Source organism: Engystomops pustulosus, chromosome 2 (genome assembly GCF_040894005.1).
Source record: "Engystomops pustulosus chromosome 2, aEngPut4.maternal, whole genome shotgun sequence".
In the NCBI taxonomy this organism is placed as follows: domain Eukaryota; kingdom Metazoa; phylum Chordata; class Amphibia; order Anura; family Leptodactylidae; genus Engystomops; species Engystomops pustulosus.
In genome coordinates, this window is record NC_092412.1 from 33,337,618 (window position 1) to 33,356,459 (window position 18,842).

At 39.9% G+C, this 18,842-nt stretch overlaps 1 protein-coding gene across 1 annotated transcript; it reads right to left on the minus strand.

Moving 5' to 3' along the window:
* Positions 1-4,365: 4,365 nt before the first annotated feature.
* LOC140117451 (matrix metalloproteinase-18-like) lies at positions 4,366-11,348 on the minus strand. The gene is made up of 10 exons (XM_072134204.1): positions 11,197-11,348; positions 8,890-9,134; positions 8,463-8,611; positions 8,249-8,374; positions 7,837-7,998; positions 7,633-7,750; positions 6,491-6,624; positions 6,236-6,392; positions 5,305-5,408; positions 4,366-4,731 (listed from the first exon to the last, which is right to left on the minus strand). Exons 1-10 carry the CDS (start codon positions 11,302-11,304, stop codon positions 4,631-4,633), a joined length of 1,404 nt encoding a protein of 467 aa, XP_071990305.1. The 5' UTR covers positions 11,305-11,348; the 3' UTR covers positions 4,366-4,630.
* Between the last annotated feature and the right edge of the window lie 7,494 nt (positions 11,349-18,842).

Sequence of the window (18,842 nt, forward strand, 5' to 3'; positions counted from 1 at the left end):
TTTGATAAAGCTAAGTAAAGAAATATGTAGTTGATACTTGTCTGCCTCCGTGTATACATGTGTTTCCGAACGTAATAGAGGATGAGTTAACAAGTCAATTTTAAAGGGGTCCTATAATTAGAAGCTACAGTGGGTTACATAAATATTCATCCCCTTGAAGAGTGCATAGTTTTTAAAAATTACAAACTAAATTGAAAAACCTGAAAATTGTGGTTTGCATATGGATTCAGCCTCCTGAGTCAATACTTTTTGGTAGGACCACCTTTAACTGCAATGACAGCTTCCAATCTGGTGGGAAGCTCATCTAGAGACTGGAATTTTTGCACATTTTTCTTTGTAGCTCTGTCCAATGATTGGACATTGGTGAACATGAAATTTAAAATCAAGCCCCAATGGCAATTAGGGTCACTGTCCAGCTGAAAGTGAATCTTTACCCCAGACGTTTCCAGCTTCTAACAGATTTTCTCTGTATTTAGCGCCATCCATCTCCCCATCAACTATAATCACATACCCAGTCTCTGCTGAAGAATCCCAGCAACATGATTCTGCCTCCAACAAGCTTCACAGTAGGGATAGTGTCTACCAGAGCACCATATGTTTCCTGTGTCCCCTTAATGTTTCCCCTACAAAGCTTTTTGCCAATTCCAATTGTGACTTCTTATTGTTGGATTTTAACTTTCAAATTGTGTTGCAAGCCCAAGCACTTACATGCACCACTAAAAAGATGGTGAGCTCTGTCAAACCTGAGTGGGAAAGCAACGATCTTAGCGATCGGTACAGTAATCGGCACAGTGCATTAGAGTTCTGTGAACTCCGGTGACCGGGTAAGTAAATGTGCCCCAATGTCTCTGCCGTAACAGCACCCGCCTGAAAACAGGAAAAGGTTAGCAGGGACATGTGGACATGTGAAACTAATGCATATGATGACCTCACACGGTTAACGGCATTGTAATGAGACAGGATGGTAACATCAAATGGTCAATGTCAAAGGTTTTGGCTAGCCCTAAATAATCCGGAAAGGCTGGGGAAGCAGTAGAGTGGTAAATGATGATGTCACAAAAGTTTCCTTTTTCTATAAACTGAACTGTACATGAACATGAATTTGGGTGTAAGGTGGGGGAGTTGCTGGAATCCTTTTATATCCCCCATTATGCTTTACTGCAGGTGATTATATTGTTAATGAAAAACTCTTGTTTTCTATGCTACTAGCCCACTTCCTCTTTTAATTGGGGAGGGCTGATCTGCCCGAAACACTTCCTCTCTAATTATTTGTTGTATTCTCTACACTGTCTGCCTGCTATAACCACTGGTATAGGGGCCACTGCCATTGTCCTCTAAAACATAGACTGGGCCTTTAAAACTTTATTTTCTTTTTTTTACCTTTTTTAGATTATAGGTAGCTGGGTCAAGTGATCCAAGTCTGTCATCCACCCATTTAGATAATAGGCCTATTATCCCATTAACGATTACAGAATCTCCAGTGTAACCTATGAGATGCAGCTTCACTTTACTCTCAACTGCCTCCTGCTTGTAAGAGCTGACAGAGTAAAACCTGGTAACTCCTGGTAAGTAGGAGGCTTCATCACATAGTATATACTGATACTCTACATGGTGAGTTATGGGACAAACTCCCATAAGTCACTGATCTATCACTTGTGGCCCTTGGACAAGATAAAGAACAGAGCAATTATCATTTGAGGAGACTCCACTATGTAGAGGCAGACGCAAAAGCTAAATGAAATCATATTGTAGGGAAGAATTATCCAAATTTGCATATAACCCGTAATTGCCACAAAAAGGGGTATTCCCAAGAAGACAAAATTCTTAAATATACTCAGGATAATAAAAACATTTTGTAATACAATGAGCTTAATAAATTTACAGCATTTCACAAATATAATTCCAACTTGATCATCAGTCCTGGAGTTTATATTTTCATTGTCCGTGGATACGACCATAAACTCCTGACTGGGGTCGGGCAGATTCCTCTGGCATTTATAGATTCCCTTGTACTGCAGGGGGTGGGGCAGGGGATAGAGATTATTGCATTACTGTCCAGCAGCAGCTTGCAGAGGAGCTACAATCTCTACAGAGAAGATAAGGTCTTGATCTGAGAAAAGGGGTGCATAGCACAGTTTGTTTTATTGATTAGGTCAACTGGTAAAGCTAAGTGTGTCATGGTGTCTTATATCCATCTCATGACTTTGATCTGTTTATTCTCTTTTTTTCTCTGTGTCAGATACTAGTAGACTTTTCAGAAGCTAAATGGAAGTGTATATAAACCTGTATCCTGATAATCTAAGCACATTGTCAGCACACAGCATCTCATAGCACAAAGGAATCATGAAGTGTCTGCTGGTGTCCGTCCATTCTGCTGAATCTTAGTGACCATCCTAGGAAGTGATAGGAGCAAAAAACAGCAAATAATTGCTAAGTAAGGGGTTAAAATGATCTTTATTGTGTAAACATCACTAGCAGATTAAAATTTGAGAAATTTCTTTCATGGACAAACCCCTTTAACCAAAACTGGTTTAACCAGAGTATACCCCCAGACCAGACTATACCTGGGGTAAAAGTGACCTAGCCCAGATTATACCACAAGTATACTGTTGTCGACCGTGGCTAACTTACCTTCCAAAGGGCACTGCCATCTTGGAGGGCCAATTGCCCCCCTCCCTCGATGTCATCATAGAGTGGTATTTGGTTACCATGGCAGCCTACAGTCTCATAGGGACTCGTAGGCTTGCCATGTGTAATGATATCCAATAGCTTGCAGATGGCAGCTATCTTCATCAAAATTGCTATGTGCTGCAATACAGTAGTATTGAAGTATATAGTATGAGCAATCAGACCTGGCAGGGCTAAAGTACCCTAGAGGGTCTGAAATAATAGTAAAAAGAAATATATAAAAAATGTGAAATTAATAAAAAGTTTAAATCCCACCCCTTTCCCTAGATCACATATAAAAATAAATAAACGGTAAAAATCACACACATCACCTCTTAAAATAACCATTCCTACAAAATATAAAAAAGATTAATCCCGGCCATGAACACCGTAGCGGAAAATAGCGCCCAAATGCCCGAATCGACACTTTTTTTGTAATTTTTCCATCCATGAATATTTGAATAAAAAATTATCAAACAGTCATGTAGGTCCCAAATTGATATAAACTAAAATGCCAGTACATTCTGCAAAAAATGACACCTTGCATAGGTATATCAAATGCAGAATTTGGCAAAAAGCCAAAAATTTTTTTGTAAAAAAAATTTAAGTTATTTAAAATCTACTAAAACCTAATAAAACCTATATAAATTTGATATCCCTGTGACCATACAGACCCAAAGAATAAAGAGATAGTGTGATTTGGAGCACAGAATGAAAGCCGTAAAAATGGAGCCCACAAGAAAACGCCACAAATGTGGGGGTTTTTTTTGTCGATTTCACTGCACTTGAATTTTTTTCCAGCTTTCAAGCACAATGCATGAAATACTAAACGATGCCACTAAAAAGTACAATTACTCCCACAGATAACAAGCCCTAACACATCTCTGTTAACGTAAAAATAAAAAAGTTAGCACTTCTGGAATGCGGGGAGTAAAAAACAGAAACACAAAAACTAAAAAGGTCCTGTAAGGGTTAAATTAGTGCTATGTAACCACTATGTTAATACAACGTGTGACCGTAGCCTAACATCATGCTCACATTGCGTTTATGCAAACACGCTATAAACATAGGGGCTTATTTACTAAGGGTCCGCGGGCGCACTTTTGTTGGACTATCCGACATTTCAGGTTTTGCGTGGCTGTGACAGATATTCAACAGGGGATTGTGTCACACGTGATTGGATTTTGTCGGACATTGGAGTATATCTGCCCTTACACCTTGCTAAGGATTAGATTTCTATGATGGGTGGCCTTAGCATTAACCACATGGCACAGATTATTTGGTGCAATATACATTAAATGCAAACTACAGTTCATCTGGCCATTCCATAATTTTTAGTTAGGTCCCTCGTTACCTATAGCCTACAAATCTCCAAACAATGTCCGGGTATGACTTTTCAGTCTGCATCTTTTTGCTAAAATGATCAAATTATGAATGGTTTACTGTATGTACCAATAAAGATTGGTATAATTTTTACAATAGTATTTATAGCCTGGCCTTCTTTCTCCTCTTTGAGGGGTACAATTGGGTATATATTTATAGTCTTTCCTGGCATTGGACTAGGTGCTATCACTAGTTAGGGGTGACATGCTGTCATAGAGCTGTTGGAGCTTCCCCATTCTTCTGTTTCTAATTTTTGTTCAAATATGAGATTACCAAAGTGGATAACGCCTTAAAAATGACTAAAAAAATCTGATACATTGTATTAAAAAAGCATATTTTATTAATATAAAATATAATAGTTAACATATATATAAATGATAGGTATCCGATTCGTAATAAATACAATGCTACATCAAGCTGTGGAAAGTGCTGGTTGGGAATGAGAAAACTACGATGTAAGGGTTACTGAGAGGCTTCACAGTCGGGAAGGTCTGCACGCGATAAGTCACATCATGTGAATAGTTACGTGACGTGTAATTGACTTCACAATAAACAAGTTTTAGTCTTAACATGTGTTGTTTTAACATCCCAGCCAGCTGTTGCTTTTGAGAACTTGCTGGATCCTCTTGGTTCCAGTGTTAAATTCATACTGCGCTTCTCCCTGGAAGAAGTAAAGAAGACCTAGAAGAAAGCAAAAACATAACGTAAATAATGGGCTAAGCTTTTTGGAAATTGTCTATAATACAAAAATGTTTAGTATCCAGACCATGGGTGGAAGATGGGCCAAAAGGAAATAATGGTCTTGGGTTTTTCGGAAGTGTATTTAATCAGGATAAGGATAAGGGACTGTATGTAAATGAGCCTGAGGGGCTCCAGGCTCTATAGCTGTTAACTGAGCCTGGAGCCCCTCTGGCTCATTTGCATACTGTCTTTCATCCTGGTGGTAGATGCCCTTTGACCATTATTACCATTCCCTTATCATAAAAAAGTTTTTAAAAAAGCAATAAAATACATTTAGTACAAATTTGTTGTTTTCTGAATATCATTTTTTTGAGAAGCTTTGATACCGAAATGTGAATTCATCGATCATCCATTAAAGTAAAGGAGCTTTGGACCAATATCGGTAATGAAAAATAAGTTATAAATGGTGCCAACTCCTATTATAACATCTGAGAAATGCACATATGTGACATTCAGTTTTGGTATTCCCAAAAAATTAGCTTGACTGTGATTTTTAGCTTTGGTTGTATTTACCTTGGTAATAAAATGCTGCGTCAATCTTTGGTCTCATTCCTGGGAAGTCTTTGGCAATAAACCTTGGGAATCCTTTATCCATGGCTTGTTTTTCTTCATCATAACTGAAAGTTAAAAAAAAAAATTACCAGATTTATACTAAAGCCAACAAAAGATCCTAAAATAAGTCGTTTGTATGAAGGTTACTGAACAAATGACATTGAGTGATTGTTTTATGGTATATGATTTATCTCAAATATAGTACAATTACTGGACCTTGTTGAAAAATCTGCCCCAGGCCCTCAACTATAATATATCATTTATGATTGTTCTGTTTGTATGGGGAAGAGACACCTTATGGGCTGGGGTAACCCTAAAATTTTTTCTGCTGCCTGAGGCGAGCTATAGAACATCGCCCCCTCTTCCCCTTCTAGTAGTAATATATCAGGTTATTTTTTAGTGTGTGGGATCTCCATGCAGTATCTCACACCCATGCTGAAATCTGGTGTGCAGTAGCAAGTTATACTTTGTAGCAGGGGACTTCTCCCCACTTGTTGCATATGGTGCTGCCTGAAGCAAGAGGCTCAACTTGCCTCATGGCTGGTGCACCCCTGTGTATTGGCCTTTAAAAACTTCCATGTTTGGGTACAACTGCAACCTATGAACCCGGTCTAGTTATGCATCTTATGCCTTATTTAATGATAATGGGCTATTCTAAACCCTTCAGTAATCTAAAAACATATATCAGCAGGTGCGACTTTAATTGCTCAAGAATTCCCTCTCCTTCTGTAAGAGAGTGATTCCTCTATGATTCCTCATTTGGCCACTTGGTGCCTCTGAGTCAACAAGGTTATTTACGAAAATAGTTTTTAAAAATTTACTTTTTCTCCATTTTGGTACCTTTTTGAAACAGCCTTCAATTGTTTTGAATAGATTCTGTTGTCATTCCTACCTGTAATACTTGTTATTCACAAAGAAGTATGTTTTGCCCAGATGCTCGACATTGACAGCAGCATCAATTTTTTTAACGTTCTTGGGAAATCCCAGTTTCATGATGCTCCTTGGTCCTTGGGATACATCAAACCCACTAAGGGTCCAGTATTTGTTGCCTAAAGTCATAATAGAAGATTGTTATTATATCATAAATCAATTCATGACAAATGTTTATTCACTCTTTACCACTTTTTGAATTAAACATCTCCGTTACCTTTGAAAACAATGTTCTCCCCGGTAAAAGGATTCTCATAGACGGCATCAATGTCATTTGGTAAAGACGGCCATAATTCCTGGATGAAGAGCAAGTCGGTTTCGCCCACTCGGGGATGTACACGAAGTACAAATCTAATCAATAATGAAATGAAAAAAATATTAAATAAGATTTTTTCACCAAAACTTCAACACTCCAATAATGTCAAGGTCAATGTATAGAAGCCAGAGTTGTTATATATCAATAGGAGCCAGGGGAAGCTACCATAATATTCTATCCCTTTTTTGATTAAAGTTATGAAAAAGTCCTTAAAGATGATGGTCCTTTAAAAGAATATTCACCCCAAGTCTATTCAACAGACTTTTTACATGGACTTGTTTCCAAATAGTATTTAAAGGGAACCTGTCACCAGGAGACCCATTTTTTAGCACTCCCCCAGTCCCCACAGAGCATAGTACATACACTGCCAAAGTGTTTTTGTATTAAAAATTGGCTATACAGAAAAAAAGATATGTTATATTGTACCTTTCATTAGCATCTGCAGTGTGACTAGGCAGTTGCCAAAAGGGAGGAGCTGGAAAGGAGCAGTTCCCCCCAACCTTGGGGAACAGCTACTCCATGTGACCTTTTCAAATATATGAAAACACCCATCACTTGGCTTAGCAACGCCCCCCCTATTATTCATATATTTGAAAAGGTCACATGTTTCCCAAGGGTGGGGGTGAACTGCTCCTTTCCAGTCCCTCCCATTAGGCAACTGCCTAGTCACACAGCACTAATGTTAATGAAAGGTACAATATAACATATCTTTTTTTCTGTAAAACCTAGTTTTTATACAAAAACACTTTGGCAGTGTATGTACTATGCTCTGTGGGGACTGGGGGAGTGCTAAAATGGGTCTCCTGGTGAGGACCCACAAGGGTTTGGGTTTACAAAAACTCAGTCAAGTTAAGCCATTTTAGGCAAGTAGAATTCAGGCCTTCCTCAGGGTACCCTGAGAATCATGTGCAATACTTAACTTTCCCTGTTGATGTGCATAGAGAAACACTTTAAAATGGTTCCCAACACATGACACCTACAAACTGTAGTATTATAGTCCAATAAAAGAAAAACAGGTAGTAGAAGGCTTTACTGTAATTTACCTGTTAACAAAGAAAAACAGTTCTCCTCGAAGAGTCATTGCTGCATCAAAGACAATGTTAGGATCACATTTGGAAGGTGTGGTAGGTCCAGTTGGCTGAACGGGATTTGTTGATTTTCCTAAAAATAATTATATGGATCCATTAATATTCCAGAAGATTAATACCTCTGGTCCAATAGAGATGTATCAGTGACATCCTGCTTACCATAGAGAGATTGTATGGCGTTAATGTCATCTTGAGGAAGTTGGAAATTATGAGGGTCTGTGGTTGGGTAAGTGGGATACATAAGGGCTCCTTGATCTGTAGAGTGAGGAAGACCAAGAGCATGTCCAAATTCATGAGCAGCCACCAGGAACAAATTGTACACTGGAAAAAAAAACAGAAGAGGAGAAAATTATTACCATTGAATGCTGAGGAACCCCTGAAGAACAGTAGAATGAAAACCCATTGTTATGATTGGGCTATGCTATTTAATTGAATTGAACTAAACAGTTGTAGCAGCAGAGTCCACCATGAGATGGCTGTAGCCATGAAAATAATTGTGGAGACATTGATGGCCTCTAAATCGTACTGATCTCCACTAAAATGTTGTTACAACTTCACACCCATGACTTACGTTGGCTATTTGTTGTAAATGTTTCATCATCATCAAAGTGAGTATCACCCCCGATTGCAGGCCCAGGCTGGAAAGCATGGGCTAAAACACCATGAGGACCATCAAATGGACTGTTATCCTTGTGATCTATAAAATGAGGGTAACACTTATTAGTACTGGGGATCATAAAACAAAGTGATTATCGTCAGTCATACTGGTAAGAAGTCATCTTTACCTCCAGTAACGAATTTGATTTCAATATCACAATCTCCTTCGTAGACCCTTCTGAAGGTCAATGGGGTTACGTCGCTCCACACTTTGAACGCCCTCTTGATGGAGGACTCTACATCAGCTGCTGACATGTCGGGTGTGAAATTCTCAATTCTTAGATAAAATGTGAAAAATGTTTAGATTAGCATAAATTATCTATAAAAAGATTAAGTGGAAACATTTTAAGATCTACTTCCTGGAATCGAGCACAGCTATGAATGGTGGACTCTGCTTTGGAGGACCCCACATGTCAGTACATTACATTGACAGTTAATTAATTTCAATGTGAATTGTGAAATACTTCAATTAACCTCTGGGGGAGCTGTGGTTGGACGTAACACTTGCTACTAGTTTCTCTCTATATAAAAGCTGTTCATAAAGGAAATACTTACTTGTAGGTGATGTCATTTTTCTGCCATGCAACACTTTTAGGGACTGCGCTGTATAGACCAATGTCATGGACCCCACATCGAGGTTTCTCCATCATTCTGATAGTCTTCTGGTCCAGCTTTCCTGTCACATTCAGACCAAAAAACTGCTGCATTTCTTGTAGCTTCTTAACAAATGGATTATTCTTCTTATTTCTTCCCATTGGTTTTCCGGTTGTTTTCAAATCATAGAACCGCTCCAGGTATTTCTTGGGAATTAAAAAAAAATATTGAATACTTAGTATATATAGTTAAAAGCTTATAAATAGGGATTTGTTACAAGTGTCTGAGAGCAAAACTGCTTTGGTTGCTCATGGCATAGCTTTCATTTTGTAGCACCGTTTATAAAATTAAGCTGAGCTCTGATTGGTTGCCATGAGCAACTAAAATAGTTTCATTCTCCCCTTAGGGTTATTGCCCACAAGCGAGTCTGATGCCAATAACTTGCATCAATCTCGAATCTTGTGCTTGTTGGAATGTCCGGAACGAACGCTCAATGCTAAGTTCAGTTCCGATTTCTGAACGCTCGGCCAGACATTCTGACAAGCACACGATTCAAGTTTGATGCAAGACTTGCTTGTGGGCAATAGGCCTTAGACTAGTGTATATAGATAGATAGATAGATAGATAGATAGATAGATAGATAGATAGATAGATAGATAGATAGGTAGGTAGGTAGATAGATAGGTAGATAGATATGAGATAGATTGGTAGATAGATATACATATCAGATAGATAGATAGATAGATAGATAGATAGATAGATAGAAAGATAGATAGATAGATAGATAGATAGATAGATAGATAGATATTAGATAGATAGATAGATATGAGATAGATAGATAGATAGATAGATAGATAGATATTAGATAGATAGATAGATATGAGATAGATAGATAGATATGAGATAGATAGATATGAGATAGATAGATAGGTAGATAGATAGATAGATAGATAGATAGATAGATAGATAGATAGATAGATATTTACCATATCCATCTATCTACCATATCTACAGTATCTATCTATATCTATCTACTGTATCTATCTATCTATCTATCTATCTTTCTATCAATCAGTCATATAAAACATAAAGTAAATACAGGTATATAGTAAATTATTATAGTAAATTGTTAGTGTGTATATACAGTATGATTAGCATATATTTATATACAGGCAGTCCCTGGGTTACGTACAAGATAGGCTCCTTAGGTCGAATTTGTATGTAAGTCAGAACAGGTATATTTTGTATGTATAACTCCAACAAGGATTAAAGAGGTATTCACACATCACACAAAATATTAATGTTATAGTTTGTAGGATGAAAAATAATACAATTTGCCAATATACTTTCTGTATCAATTCTTCATGTTTTTTCAGATCTCTGCTTGCTGCCCTTCATTAGAAAGCTTCATTATTTACTTCCAGGGAAAGAAAATCTGACCATGGTCACACAGGTGCACGGCTCGTTAGTACAACAGAGAGTTATCAGAGCTGTGGGTTATAACGAGCCGTGCACCTGTGTGACCATGGTCAGATTTCTGTCCACTGGAAGTAAACAATGAAAGGACAGCAAGCAGAGATCTAAAAACTGTGGGGAATTGATACAAAAAGTATATTGGAAATTTGTATAACCTTTTATTATTCAAACAATATCCATTTCTTGTTGAAATGGGAATACCACTTCAATGCAGATAGCATTCACAACTGTCGCAGTTGATCATTGCAGCCTGGGACTACAGTACAGACAGTAAATTGCCAGCATTCATAGGTCCATCTGTAACTAGGAGTTGTCTGTAAGTTGGGGACTGCCTAGTATATATATACATATATATACACACATTTCTTTGGCTATATATCTGTGTGTACAAATAGATATACTTAAAATGTAATGTATATCATAATACATAAAAATATAACAATATCCATAAAATATAATAATATACATATTTACCTATACAATATCTTTTATAAAAGAAAAAACACATATGTACATATATACATTTTATGTCAAATATTAAAATTTGCTAATATATATATATAAATATATATATATATATATATATATATATATTTATATATATATATATATACTGTATATATATATATATATATTACAATGCACATCTTGTAGGTATATAACAGACAGATAAACCATATATAATCTAGTGGGGAATGTAAATTGTTACCAATTTTTCCCAGCAAGAAATGCACAGATATTTACGAGACAGACCCTCAGACCCGTCCTAGCTAGTACATGCCGCATATCTACCTCAGCCAGTTTTGCATATTTGACTTCCAGATCTTCTTGAGATGCAGCCGGGAAGGCAGCAGCCAGCACAGCCCCTGACAGCAGCAGCAGGAGCGGGAGACACAACATCTTGCTGTAGGTTGTGGTAGGATACTTGCCAGACCTGGAGTCTCGCCTTTATATAGCCCCTGGACGTCTCATAAAACATGACTCATATTAGACTCTTTAATTGCTGTGGTAAAAGTGGAGCTGTTCCAACAATGTGACACAACAGCAGTGAAGTAATACTACACTATCCCTGTATAGCGTGTACATGACAGGAAACTCATCGCCTCAAGCCTTCCAGGTATTTGTCATGTTAGCGGAGGTTACTAGGACTCACGTGGATGGCTACCGAGAGTCCTAGACTCCCACTGGTTTGCCAGCTTGAAGACTCATTTGGGAAAACCCTTGGTTGGGCATTACCAAATGTAACAAAGTAACGGTTGTCTTAATCATTGCAGAGTCATATATTATTTCTAAGAGGTAATTGAGTTTAGTTTAAGCTGAAAAAATAGTATGTAAAAACACACAGATTCGGGAAAATCATTTTTTCAGAAAAACAAAGGGATGTTTTTGCACTATGTGGATGTATCATGTAGCGATACCCATGTAGCTTCCTAGTAGACAATGGGCCCATCCTTTGTGAGGGTCTTAGTCATAGACTTATCTTTGTTATTGGGTGGCAAAACACCCCTGGTGTAACAGAAGGTAAAAAAAGTCAGTAAGACCTTCTGATGGCAATTACTGTGTCTCACCAAATTAAGTTTCAATTTTGAGGAACCTTTAAGTAAATCTAGAAAGTTTTAACCCTCTAAACAAAATTAGATCTAATTAAAAGGATAAATATCTGAATGCTGGGGGTCTGACTAGTGGGATCACCTATAATGACCAAAAAGGTACCCTATAAGTGCCCATGTGTATCCCATGTGAAAGAAGCGCTGTTGTGCATGTTCGACCAGATGTCCAATAGACGTGAATTCAACATTGGCCAAGCACGGACATCATACTCCATTCACATGAGGCACCTGCAGGTCTCTTATCTAGTCATGACTAAGAGCATGGACGTGCTCGAAACGCGTAGGCGATACTTCTACCACCCTTGATGTTTTAATGAAACTTAAATAAAGAAAGACATTGGGGGTCATTTACTAAGGGCCCGAATCGCGTTTTTTCGTCGGGTTGCCCAAAAATTTTCGATTTGCGACGAACTGCCCCGGGTTTTTGGCGCACGTGATCCGATTGTGGCGCATCGGCGCCGGCATGCACGCAATGGAAATGGGACGGCATGGCTGTCATAAAACCCGACGGATTCAGAAAAAGCGCCATATTTTTTTTTCTAAAAAATGTGTCGCACTCACCTGCACCCAGCATAGCTTGGGGAACTTCAGTGAACTCCGACGGACTTCAGCGCAGCAGCGACACCTAGAGGACATCGGGAGCACTACCTTAGTGAATCCCGGCTGGACCCGAATTAGCGTCGGAGAACCCGCCGCTGGATCGCGAATGAACCGGGTAGGTAAATGTGCCCCATTGTTTTTAGGATGTGCCACGTTTGCTCAACTTTTTGGAATCATTGATCTCTGATTTTGTGTTTGTGGAATTTCCTACTGGTCAGACACCCAGTGATAATATCTTCTTATCTCATATAATGTGAGACTCTCTAATGAACCCTAAGAGAGGAATTGCAGAAGTATATTCCAACTCTACCTGTACCTTGTATGACTCAGATATACTGTACATGGTGTTCAATGGGATGGTGACTGGGAGGACCATTAAAAATAACTATTAAAGGGTCCTAAATTCTAACCTAGCTGCAGGACCCTTCTTTCTGAGGTTCACTGGTACACTGAGGTCACGCGGACAGGGACATAGTAAGCAAAGTTTTACATTTTTACATTTTATTCACTTTGTTAAGTTCTTTCTAGACTTGTAAAAGCTCCTTTCCATAAAAGTTTGTCCAGCCAGTGTCCACAGTTGGAGGACATAGTTGATTTCTATGGAACCCATGATTAAAATAAGGCGGTAATGACTCTGAGAGAGGATGAGTAGTAGCATCCTTGCTGGTGACAGAATAATTCTCAGGAGATCCTTAATAATAATGTAAAAATGTTTAAATATGGTCAAATTAGATGGACAAAAAATAACCTCTCTCCAATTCCCCATCTCTCCTCATATTCTGCTCAGGTTCCCACTGATATTTACTTAATACCAGTGTCTCACTAAAACATTTATCTCTGATATATCTGACATCAACCAATACTGCTTCACTCTTTTACCATTCACTCTTCTCCTGAGCTTCCCCCATACTCTAGAACTTTCTACCAAAATATGTCAGTCGGTTCTCCACTTTCCAAAGCTTCAAACATACCCTGAAAACCATAAAACACACAAGAATCTCACCTTGTGCTGCATCTACCCTCCCATATAGATTGTGAGCCCCCACAGGCAGGGTCCTACAATACCTCCTCTAAGCAAACAGAGTATTAATACTAGACAACAGCAATTATATTATATTTAAAATTTCACTGTCAGTATAAATATACATTACAAACACCCCAAGAATGCACATAAAAGACAAAGGGCAGTGTGAACAAGTCCTTTTCCCACTTGTGCCAGTTCAATGTTACATTGAATGTTACAAGTTAGTATTGTTAAAAAAAGATCCATCAGGTTCAGGAAGAAGATTCAAGGAAGAAAATTGAAGGTATGGAATAATGTACTGATGTAAGGGAACCGATTCTTCTTCTTACTATAACAGAAACATAAATGTAATTTTACTGTAAGAAGCATTTAGACCGTTTTGAAGCTCTCTGCTGTCCCTGCTGTGACCAGCTCCTGAGCTCGGCTATTCCACAGATTCATACAATAAAGAAGCCTTGTTCTTTTCTTTCTCCAGACCCAAACAGTGACCCTGATGTAATTTAGCCTGGTACAACTTGCTACCATATTTTTTGGATGGACCATTGATATAATTTTCCCATCATGTACTCCTTTAGTCATCTCATCCAAATAAATCTAGTTCTTTTAATTTAGAGACCCACTCGAACTCCAGAGCATCCTTTTTGTGAACTGTTGCTCAGAACTGAAACAGGTGAGTCCAGACCACTTTTGATACATGACAAGATCTTGCTGGCTTTAGAGGCAGCTGATTGACATTACATGCTATTATTTAATCTATGAACTGCAAGCAAACCCAGACTGTTCTGCACAGGGGACTGTTATGAGTGGCTTATTAGTCTTCAGGTGCGTAAAACTCACATGGAATATCATTTACTACACTCCAAAGAAAAGCAAGGTGGCACTCACCAATGTGTCGAACTATCTTTATTCCAACAAGGTGCAGTACAGGGAAGAGTGGGGCCAGGCGACGGGCCGTTTCGCGCTAAGGCGCGCTTTCTCAAAACGGCCCGTCGGCTGGCCCCACTCTTCCCTGTACTGCACCTTGTTGGAATAAAGATAGTTCGACACATTGGTGAGTGCCACCTTGCTTTTCTTTGGAGTGGAATTTATGCATGGACTTCTTACTTCGGTTTGAGCAACACCATTGAGAACTTTAAGGCAAGTCTATATTAATCATGCCTCTTACCAGTTTTGGCTACATGTGGGGATCTGTTGAAGTATAGTGGTTGGTGCCGAACCTACCTTCTTGTTTTGGAACCACATTGGAATATCATTTACCAAGTGTTTGCCCAAACAGTCAGCCTGTAGTCTATGAACAACCTACAAAGACTTCACTATATTTCATAGCTTGTACTACTCCTATCAGGGCTGGCTCCAGGTTTCAGTAGGCCCCTGGGCGACAGAGCCTCCGTAGGCCACTTTGCAGCCAACTCACATGTAGGCATTAAAAATTCTAAAACTAAAACAGTCTTCTGTTCCCTAAAATATTCCCTAGTTTATCATACCAATCAGTTCCCTCATGGGTATTTTATATAAAGCCCCTCTCCCCCCCTATGGATTCATTAGATACAACTCCCCTCACCCCCTGGATTCCTTATGTACAGCCTTATGTGGGCCCTCTCGGCGCTACGGAGAGGAGGAGGGGGTGAGCGCAGCTCAGACCTGTCCCTCTCAATAGGAATATATGGCGCACAACGCCGGATCACATAGACATGTCATATCTTTCTACGTGCTACGGAGCGGTACGGTGCGGCACGTGTGCTGCACTGTACTGCTCCCGTACAGGGCCGTGAGCCCATAGAAATGTATGGGGGATGTATATCGGCAGTATATATGTCCCCCATATATATCACTATATTTATAATACTATTTCATGCTAAATATTCCAGTATGTAGTCTATGACTATCTCTTTTATGTACTTTCTATTTGTAATTGTCTTTATGAAATGAACAGCATCATAGGATTAATACTGCTCTACAAAATAATACAAATCACTCTATACCTGGAGATGCCCACCTAGCCCCCAACTAGCTTCTGTGGACAGTGGTTGGCTGATTTCAGGTAATTTGCTGTATTTGGAGAAACATCAGTAAGTCACTGGCAGGTACCTAAGCAGTATCTGAATTGGAGATGCCTTTCGTGATTTACTAAAATGAATATTCTCTGGGAAAACCAACCTGTTGGTTCTCTAGGAAAGTTTCATACAATATGATTTTTCATGGCAGATGTTAACCTGATTTTCTATGGTGCTTGGTTCTGGTACTGTACTTAAGTTCAGAGTTTTGGTTTGTTTATTTTTATACTGAACTTCTGATTCTGCTTCGTTCCTGTGCTTTATTAATATAATGAGCTTAGTTCTGGTACGTCATTATTTTTACTCTGTTTATTTCTGGTTCTGTATTGATTTATTAAGCTAAATTTTGATGCCACATTCATGTGGTACTAATACTAGAGTACCGTATTTTTCGGACTATAAGGCGCACCGGATTATAAGGTGCCCCATCAATAAATGCCTGCTAAAATATCTAAGTTCATAAATAAGGCGCACCGGATTATAAGGCGCACCTGATATAAGGATGAATGACCAGCAGGTGGCAGACCTGTGCACAGTTCAAGGCAGCTGTTGTCTGTAAGTATGGTTCACATATAAAGCGCACTGGACTATAAGGCACACCTTTGATTTCTGAGAAAATCAAAGGATTTTTTGTGCGCCTTATAGTCCGAAAAATATGGTAGTTCTTTTTTCCTTAAATATGGTAGTTCTGGTTTAGAGATGAGCGAACATGCTCGTCCGAGCTTGATGCTCGGTCGAGCATTAGGGTACTCGAAACTGCTCGTTACTCGGACGAATACTTCGCCCGCTCGAGAAAATGGCAGCTCCCGCCGTTTTGCTTTTTGGCGGCCAGAAACAGAGCCAATCACAAGCCAGGAGACTCTGCACTCCACCCAGCATGACGTGGTACCCTTACACGTCGATAGCAGTGGTTGGCTGGCCAGATCAGGTGACCCTGGGATAGACTAGCCGCTGGCCGCGCTGCTCGGATCATTCTGTCTCTGGATGCCGCTAGGGAGAGAGCTGCTGCTGGTCAGGGAAAGCGTTAGGGTGTTCTATTAGCTTACTGTTAGGCAGGAGTGATTCTCAAAGAACCCAACAGCCCTTCTTAGGGCTACAATAACGTTCTACTTTTTTTATTTTAATTTACATCTTTTACCATTTTGTGAGGAATTAGCAGGGGGACTTGCTACCGTTGTGTTTAGCTCTTAGTGGCACACATATCCATAGCAAAGACCGAAGTGGCAAAATTCAGTAGGGGTTGGATTTCTATTAGGCAATAACTCAGTGTCATCTGATCTGGCATAGTAGTGTGCTTCCTTTGATACTTGGCTAGAAAATAGCCATAGGAGAATACAAACAGCTTCTTGAAGCCTACAGTAGCGTTCTATATATTTGATTTCTGGTTGATCTGCTGGTGGCTGTAGTTTCTGCAGTGCATGTACTTGCCAATTCTGAGCAATTTGTAGTGAGACTTGCGACCGCTGTGTTCTGCGCTTAGTGGCGCACATATCCATAGCAAAGGCCGAAGTGGCAAAATTCAGTAGGGGTTGGATTTCTATTAGGCAATAACTCAGTGTCATCTCATCTGGCATAGTAGTGTGCTTCCTTTGATACTTGGCTAGAAAATAGCCATAGGAGAATACAAACAGCTTCTTGAAGCCTACAGTAGCGTTCTATATATTTGATTTCTGGTTGATCTGCTGGTGGCTGTAGTTTCTGCAGTGCATGTACTTGCCAATTCTGAGCAATTTGTAGTGAGACTTGCGACCGCTGTGTTCTGCGCTTAGTGGCGCACATATCCATAGCAAAGGCCAAAGTGGCAAAATTCAGTAGGGGTTGGATTTCTATTAGGCAATAACTCGGTGTCATCTCATCTGGCATAGTAGTGTGCTTCCTTTGATACTTGGCTAGAAAATAGCCATAGGAGAATACAAACAGCTTCTTGAAGCCTACAGTAGCGTTCTATATATTTGATTTCTGGTTGATCTGCTGGTGGCTGTAGTTTCTGCAGTGCATGTACTTGCCAATTCTGAGCAATTTGTAGTGAGACTTGCGACCGCTGTGTTCTGCGCTTAGTGGCGCACATATCCATAGCAAAGGCCGAAGTGGCAAAATTCAGTAGGGGTTGGATTTCTATTAGGCAATAACTCAGTGTCATCTGATCTGGCATAGTAGTGTGCTTCCTTTGATACTTGGCTAGAAAATAGCCATAGCAATAGGATAGGATTGTTTGGTTTTAAAAACTCAAAAAAAAACAAAAAACACAAAAAAAAAAAAAACACAAAAAAACACAAAAAAAAACAAAAAGAAGTAAAAAAAAAAAAAAAGTTATAACTCTCATTTTAAAAATGTTTAACCCGAGGGCTAGGGGTAGAGGACGAGGGCGGGGACGTGGGCGTCCAACTACTGCAGGGGTCAGAGGCCGTGGTCCTGGGCGGGGTGAGACACCACCTGCTGATGAGGGAGCAGGGGAACGCCGCAGAGCTACACTCCCTAGGTTCATGTCTGAAGTTACTGGGACTCGTGGTAGAGCACTGTTGAGGCCAGAACAGTGCGAACAGGTGATGTCGTGGATTGCTGACAATGCTTCGAGCAATTTGTCCACCACCAGTCAGTCTTCCACGCAGTCCACCCATGTCACCGAAATCCCCACTCCTCCAGCTCCTGCACCTCAGCCTCCTCCCCCCCAGTCTGCCCCCTCCCAGGAAAATTTGGCATTTGAACCGGCATACTCTGAGGAACTGTTTTCTGGACCCTTCCCACAGTCACAAACCACTTGTCCGGTTGCTGCTGAGCAATTTTCCGATGCCCAGGTTTTCCACCAATCACAGTCTGTGGGTGATGATGACCTTCTTGACGTAGTGGAAGTGTGTAAAGAGGTGTCCGACGATGAGGAGACACGGTTGTCAGACAGTGGGGAAGTTGTTGTCAGGGCAGGAAGTCCGAGGGGGGAGCAGACTGAGGGATCGGAGGATGATGAGGTGACAGACCCAAGCTGGGTTGAGAGGCCGGGTGAACACAGTGCTTCTGAGACGGAGGAGAGTCCTCGACCTGAACAGGTTGGAAGAGGCAGTGGTGGGGCCAGACGGAGAGGCAGGGCCAGAGCTGGTGCATCAGCGCCACTGTCAACTAGTGAAGCTCCCGTGGTGAGGGCTCTTGCGGCGAGGG